The sequence below is a fragment of the Lactuca virosa genome, chromosome 3, assembly GCF_052849685.1.
Source record: "Lactuca virosa cultivar CGN04683 chromosome 3, Lactuca_virosa_CGN04683_v6, whole genome shotgun sequence".
Taxonomy (NCBI): domain Eukaryota; kingdom Viridiplantae; phylum Streptophyta; class Magnoliopsida; order Asterales; family Asteraceae; genus Lactuca; species Lactuca virosa.
The window spans coordinates 422,428,053-422,436,143 of NC_136428.1; the positions used below are offsets into that span (position 1 = coordinate 422,428,053).

At 33.1% G+C, this 8,091-nt stretch overlaps 1 protein-coding gene across 3 annotated transcripts; it reads right to left on the minus strand.

Annotated features, from left to right (window-relative positions):
• Positions 1-1,833: 1,833 nt before the first annotated feature.
• Positions 1,834-7,603, minus strand: TRM15 (GPI-anchored adhesin-like protein, putative (DUF3741)). 3 transcript variants are annotated; one of them, XM_079087086.1, is made up of 7 exons: positions 6,417-7,603; positions 5,583-5,775; positions 5,120-5,172; positions 3,859-4,930; positions 3,437-3,594; positions 2,880-3,033; positions 1,834-2,637 (listed from the first exon to the last, which is right to left on the minus strand). In XM_079087086.1, exons 2-7 carry the CDS (start codon positions 5,731-5,733, stop codon positions 2,081-2,083), a joined length of 2,145 nt encoding a protein of 714 aa, XP_078943212.1. In that variant the 5' UTR covers positions 5,734-5,775; positions 6,417-7,603; the 3' UTR covers positions 1,834-2,080. The 3 variants fall into 3 exon arrangements, with proteins under 3 accessions (XP_078943212.1, XP_078943211.1, XP_078943210.1); XM_079087085.1 differs by having other exon boundaries at positions 3,437-3,591; positions 5,108-5,172; XM_079087084.1 differs by having other exon boundaries at positions 5,108-5,172.
• Positions 7,604-8,091: the final 488 nt, after the last annotated feature.

Genomic DNA, 8,091 nt, shown 5'->3' on the forward strand with positions numbered 1-8,091 from the left:
TAGGTGGAATGGGGGTGAGAAATACCAAGTCACTGGGGCATGGTAAGATCAACATGTTGTAGATGTTAGGAACAACACATGTACTTGCAGGAAGTGGGAGCTAATAGGCATCCCCTGTAAACATGCCATTGCAACCCTTTATGAAATGACCAAGAACTCAGAGGATATTGGTGACATTTATAGGTGGGTCAATAAGGTATACTGGTTGGATACATGGAAGAATGCATATTCCTATAAGGTAGAGCCCATAAAAGGAAGAATAATGTAGCCTAAAAGTTTGTGTCCCACCACACTTATCCCTCCAATACATCATAAGCAACCAGGTAGGCCTACAAAGAAGAGGAAGAAAAGTGAGGATGAAAAATTGAGTCAAAGTCAAAGAGGGAGTCAAAGTCAGAGTGGTACTCATGGTGTAAGTCAGGAAGAAGGTTGGAAAGTTGGTCCTGATGGAGTTCAAAAATTAACAAGGAAATATGTCAGTGTAATATGTGCAAAATGCAAAAACAAAGGTCACAACTCAAGGACATGCAAAGGTCAAAGAGGTGGAAGTTGAAGATCAAGGTTGTGTTTCTTTTGGCAGATGTTATTTGCTACTTTTGGAAGTGTTTTGATGTTAAAAAACTTATGACTTATGGTTATTTTGGTTTTCATTAGTATGATAAGTATTAGAACATATATATGGTTGCATATTTTGGGATAATGTAATTGCACTATATGCTTGTAGTCTATTATGTAATTGCAACCTTGGTTATTATGGTTTTTGGTTATTGTTGTGTATTATGTAATTACAGTCAATTATTCACATTAACCTTTCTTTCACCTTACAAAAAACTACAAAGAACCTTACAAACAACATAAGCAATTCCATAAAATTCATATTTATATCAGGAAGAACTGAACTACATAAACAACTTACTTTGACCTTACAAACAACTACAAAGAACCTAGGTCAAAGTACCAAAAACCATTAATCCACCCAAAAACCACACTTTTATCGATCTTCAACAAAAAAAACCCACCCCATTGCCCTATTACCTAAACCTAAACAGACCTTATGAACAAAATCACAAAAAACACCCAACTAGCCAACAACAGAATCTTTAGAGCTGTGCACCAAGCTTGCATTCGGTTCATATTTCTCAATAGTCCAGGAATAATGACTTTAGACCTTTCACACATGGGGGAATCAACCCATCCGATGAAGCGACAAGCATAATCCTTCAAAAAGGGGAAAATAACAAATGTTATTTGATTACAAATCAAAATGGGTGCAAACGGATTTCTTTACCTTTTGAGGGCAAGCATAGAAACGTCTGCCTGGGTTCTTCGGTGTCCATGAGCATTTAACAACAGCAAACTTACCACAAAAATAGAGAACCATCGTGTAATTAACTGACAAGACGGCCGTTAACAAAGAGAGATGAGAGAAGGAAGAACAACTTGAAAGTTACAGAACAACGTTTGGGGAAGAACTTGAACGTTGGGGAAGTCTCTATATATTAGTTCAGGAATTGTAAAAATGGTCCCTCAAGTAAAAAGACATTTATGCCCTCGTGTGCAATGCACGTGAGGGGTTTAACAGCCACAAACAAACATAAGTTAACTCCAGGGACTTGTTCCACAAACAAACCTCTCAATAAGGACCAGAAATCCAATTTTTAAAAGGTTTGGACCATATCCACAAAAAATGACAAACCACAGGGACCATTTTTGCATTTTTGTCTTTATACAAAATTACAAGAGAAACAGAGATAAAATTCACAACAAAACAAATTATACATTAAAATGGTTTCATATCAACATACTAGTTTCATTTTCCTTTTCCTTCGTGAATACTATAAAAATAAAAACTCAAGCATTATTTAGTTGGAATGGGAAATCCCATTTATATAGTTTATAACTACAAACTACCATGTCGAAGTAACCAATAAGAAAATATATATCAACAAACAAAAAAACCAAAACACACACATACACTCAAACACACCAAACTCTACATGATCACTAATGTAATTCTAGTAGTTAGAAAAACTCCAATAACAAACCTTTTCATGATTTTATCCCAAATTTTTTCGTGGTGTCAACTTTCATAATCGATATAATCATCAATTAAGTCCAAAAGGGTATCGTCCATAATTTCTTCAAAGATTGAATCATCGATTTCAAACACTATTTCTCGAGAGTCCGGCCGAAGATCCATCCATGTTCTTGAAATCCCCAGATCTTTCTTTACAATATGATCCAAAGATAGTGGATAGTTGCTTCTTTGATTCAATTCAATTCTTTCCCATATTTCATTTATCAAATTCACGCCTTTGGGAACCGATTGAATTCTTATTTTGATGAAATCGAGGTAACAGTCGCATACCTCCTGGAGAATTTCATTGGTTGAATCGAAGAGGAGTAATTGGTCATGAGAGGGTCGATTGGAAAAGATTTCTACTTCGTGGAATAAAGATGAATCGAGTATTTGGAGTGATGAAAGCCATCTTTTTTCAAATTCATCCCAGTTGAGATCGGAAGCTAATAACACGGCTTCAATGTATTCAAATGCGGATTCTTGATTCTCAAGACAGTTTCTTGAACATGTTTCTTGATCTTGAAATTGAATGCAGAGTGGTTGGATTGCAACATCGACTGTAAAAGTTTATACCGATGTTAGTTTAGCAAAGAAAGTTTGGTAACTCAATGTTTCTTTCAATAGGGAATGAACTTTAGTCATAATAACAACATATTTACATTTATTTACTCATAATCGCAACACATTTACACTTTCTTTACTCATAATACTGCTATTATAGGTAAATAAATGTAAGGTAAAAATTAATTACACTGCTTATATTAGTAGCAATAGCAAAGTAGAAAAGGTGGTTGCTTACCATATCTAGAGGTGGTGTTTGCAGGGCTGATTTCATTGTCTGAAATTAGTGGCTCAAGAACAGATACAGGACTTGGTCTCAATTTTTCTTCCGGTGAAAACTCATTTTCTTTAATCTTCATTGGAGATGAAAACTCATTTTCTTCAAGTGAATTCTGGAAATTAATAGAAAGAACGTTTAATTAATGATGGAAATTGATGATATAATGGTGTCGAATTTTATAAAATAATTGCTTAGTGTTGGTCAAAGCGGACCGGGTTGACCCGTCAATACTTTATTGTCCATTTTTTTTCCATATTTTATAATGATTTATTCGTTAAAAGCAGGGCTAAATATAAGAAATGTCAAACTACTTACATTTATTTGTGTATTACAACATCATATCTTCATTTTTTTTTTCTATTACATCATTGAACTTCTAATTTTTTTCTTACTAATACAATGTAGTTTGAAAGATCTACCCATATGTTTAACGTTTTCATTTTGTGGGGCCCATTAATAAATGAAATCATAGATAAATTTTGAACTATAAACATACGTGGAAATGAAAATATTACCGATCTCGAAAATTCAGGAGATCTTTCTTCATCCAATACTTCAACATTCTCATCATGTTGTTCATCATTTGCACTTTCTGAAGAACTACAATGTTCACAAAAAACATCCATGACTTCCATTTCTTCTTGGTTTTGTGGTTTTTCAATCTCTATGGCTTCTACAAAAGAACCAAAACCAAATGTCAACGCCATAAGTCTTTCTAATTTTAGCAATGTGATGAAGTTTTCATATACTTATTGGCAACAATTTTTTTTTACCCATAATAACAACGTATTTACATTTCTTTACCCATAATGGCAAGGTATAGACAATGTATTTTAGTTTTTTACTCATAATAACAATGTCACATTACATATTGCTATTATGATATAGAAATCAAACTACTTTGTTATTATGTGTATGTTGCTAATTTCCACATTACCTTCTGGATTTGAATCTTCTATTATAGAACACGGGTCACCTTCCACAAATGTATCAAGATTAAGTTCATCATGAACTTTCAAATTTTCATCAAGATTGGAACTATTTACGCATGGTTGACTCTTCTCATTGACTTCAGTATCCGAAAGAATCTTCCCAAGAGTTCTTGGTAGCCTCTCCATCATCAACTCTGCATCATCATCACCATTGCTTAGCATCTCTGATAGATGTTTCTTGGCCTCCAAATAGATCTTTGATATATGACTCCTGACATCATCATTTTCACTCAACTTTGAAACCCTTTTTTCTACCCTTTTAGCAAATCTTTCGGTATAAAAATGGTCTCGATTTGGAGAACTCCATCCACTAATTGCTTCAACACTTCTTTCACTACATCCTGGTTTTGATTGCTCTTTTCCCATCGCGTTTTTAAACCGTTTTTTAATTTCCATAAACGAAAAATGGGAAATGATTCTTTCACTATGAACATTATTATCAACTTTTAATCGGTTTTCGAGAGAATTCGGCTTCAAAATGACAATTCTACTTGAACTCAAAGGGCTATTAACATCATGTGACTTGCTCCTCCTTCTAAAGAAGTTTTTGTGTTTACGATTGCTCGGCTCATTTTCTAATGAGATTGAGCTCGTTATTGACTTTGACTTTGACTCTTGGTCTTCGTTTAGCAAAAGTGGGTTTTGATCTTGAAGGAGTTTTAAGAACAATTCTTTGTTTGAGGTTAACATTTGAAACGTATCGATCAAATCTTTTGAACTTTTGGTTTTCTCGTGATCTTCACTAGATTTTTCATTCATGAACACTTCAATTGCCGCACTTAGTTTCTCTTCAACAAATGAAAAATTACGATTTTGCCCTTCATCGAGATCACTGTGGCGAGTCTGATAAATCATCAAGATTTCTTTCATTATAGCTTCAAGATCATTTAAAGATATGCCTGGTGCTTTTTCTGTTTGATCTGTGGAATCTTGCTCACTGATCATTTCTTCTTCCATGAGTTCCTTCACACTTGTCTTTACAGCATCAAGTGTTGAGTTCTTGCTTTCCCCAGTGTCCTAAGGTTTAGACAATAAACCGAGCATATTGCATGTAAGAATTGTATGGATAATCAAAAACCAAAGAAAACGAAAATAAAAATAAAAAACATAATATAAACATGGATCAATAATGTGCTAATATCAAGAATGATTGTAATTTTGCAAACATTCAAGAATATTACATTATACCCTCACCTCAATGCTTACATGACTTTCTTTAGAATCCGTGATCAAATTCACTCCAGAGGTAGATTCAGAAGCTATGAAAAATACAAGAATCATTAGTAATATAACAAGAAAAAGTGTGTTTGGTCATAATTAGAAATAAATTTCGAAAAAGTTAAATGCACATTTATCAAAATCGTTCCTAATTTATGACACAAAGTAGCTTTTTATACAAAATATGCATCGAAGCTTTCATTTTAGAACCAAAAAATGCAATAATTAACGGTAGCCTCCGGTTGAAACATGGTTGCATAATTAGTAGAAAATGAAACATTTTTGCATAATAAATAAATTTATGGAATGACACTTGATTGTTTTGCATATTTCATATAGAAAACCACTTTGTTGCATAAACTGGGAAAAAAATGAAACGTTATTGCATAAATTATAGAATACAATAGTGTGCTTGTTTTTTTTTTTTTTTCTAACTAAACAAGATGCTTACCAACATTATCTTTGATCACGAGCTTTCTATCTGAAAGTAGCCTTCTAGTGGTTCGAACATGGCGGAAGTCAAAAAGACCAATTAATCCCCACATACACCCTGCTTGATCTTTATTTTGTTGTGTGTGAAGTCTTTTTGATCTTTTTGCCATTTTTAAATGGGAGTTCTTCAACTTTGGCTAATGACACTCAGCCTGATATATATAAAAAAAATGCATCGAATACATGAGGATGTGTTATTGGATCTAAAGCCTTAATGCTACTATGATGGTATTTACTATTTGTTTTTTTCCTTATTAGTACATAATACTTTGAAAAATCGACCTAATTATAGTAGTGAAATTAGTTTTTGTATTTGGATATGCTACAAGCCTATGATTTTTTTTTTCTTTTTTCTTTTTGCATACAAAATGTTGTAATAGGAAAAAAGAAAATTAAAGTAGCAGACTATAATAAACAAATAAATGGATGTACATTAGTATTTGAGAAAATGATGGCATACTTGGGGATATGGAAGGAAACACAAAAAATGAGGGCAAATTTGTAAAATGTTAGAACTTAATGGGGAAAGCCTTTCCCTGCTTTCTGAATTAAGTCGTTTTTTTTTTTTGTGCATTAAGTAAAAAAGGCACACTCATATATAATTATATATCTTATCGGATTAATCTATAGCATACCTAATGGCTCTTCTTAATTTTCTGATTGCATTATCATCTTTGTCTTAAATTTCACAATTAATCAAATAAACATGTATACAATGAAGGCAACATACAACATGACAAATGCAATAATGAAATCATTAATTTACAGAAGGCAAGATTTTGATTGAAAGTACCTGAGATTTAGAGGTCTTTGATGATAACAAGAAGAGCCAAACAAGAACTATGCAGCTGGCAAATGCTCTTTAGAGAAAATCAAGAAATTCCAATTTGAAACACAAGCTTTACAACAGAGTAAAGTTCAAGGAAGTGTAGAATTCTTTAGGTGGCAAGGAATCATAACTTTTTTCCACTTTTTTTTTTCTTCTTCTTCTCTTTTTCTCTTTACACCCTCAAATAAAAAGATTCATATTCTTTGTTGTCAATTTCACTCCAAACTTTTGAGAAAATTACAAACTGGTTTTCTTCATCAAGGTGATTGGGTGCCGAATTACTTGAAGAATGTGATCATCAACACCTTAGAAGACATGCAATCTTGCCTTTCAAGAATTTGAAACCCCCCGATTTTTACCAAAACCCATGAATCTTGAAACTTAATTCAATTTGGGTATTTTAGTAAAACCCAATCTCATCAATGTGATTGGAAGTCAAATTACTTGAAGAATGTGATCACCAACACCTTAGAAAACATGCAATCTTTCCTTTCAAGATTCTGAAACCCTCAAAAAGTCAGCAAAACACAGGGTTTAAAAAGTCAACATTTACTAACGAACCCATGAACTCTGAAACATAATTCCATCTGGGTATCTCTTATTTTCAATGTTTTTTCATAAAATTTCAATACCCAATCGAAATTTTCTGTAAATGTGAGGAAAGACACAATCTTTATGCTTCAAGAAAGCTTATAATATGATGAAGGTAGCAAAAACGTGAGAGACCCATATCACCATATGGATTAAACACGAAATCCACTCATTATATACACAAATTCGGAAGAAATTTGTAATGGCGATGTGACTATGAACAAACAAAAACGTTAAGAAGAAGGAAGAACAACAGGCTACCTCACTTTTTTTGCGATTTTGTTTCAAGGTAAAGATGGTGATGGTGATGAAAATAGAGTGAGGTTTGGAAGCGGAAAGTAGACACCTAGTTTTTGCATTGATGAAGTGGGGTCATAATTGATTCATCACCCTCATATACACACTGAATTCACGCTGAAAATACACACATGGAAGTTTATGAAAGAGAAAGGAAGCTTTGTACTAAAGTTTCCTATGCTTTTTCTCTTGTTGTTTCTGCAGTTATTCCATGTTTGATCATCATCAACACCCCACCTGTAAGTCTGCCATATATCACAGTTCACAAACAACCACGCTCATATTGTTTTATGTATACGGGGGGGGGGGGGGGGGGGGGGGGGGGGGGGGGGGATTGACCAGAGTTGTTTGGTACTATCTTTTTGTGAGGGTGGTGGGGCAGAAATGGCCCGTTGGTGTTCTTTAATCATATAAAGGTTTTATAAAAAAATATATGTTTGTCTAAAAAAACATATTAAATTGTAGACAGTCCAACTACCGATTTATCTCATCTTCATTTGTCTTGCTCATTCTTTCTTTAGATTTTTATATGTTGGAAAAATATAGATATAATATATAGGGATTTTTTTTCCTAATGTAAATTTATATGTTTTGGGGGTAAAAATTAGATCAATGGTTATATTAGGTTGTATAATGAGTATAAATAATAATGGCATTAGGTTGATAACTTGATGTGTAAGCATTTGGTATTTTATTTCTAATGTTAAACATTAAAAGCTTTTATTGGTAGTCAAACATTATCATTAAATTA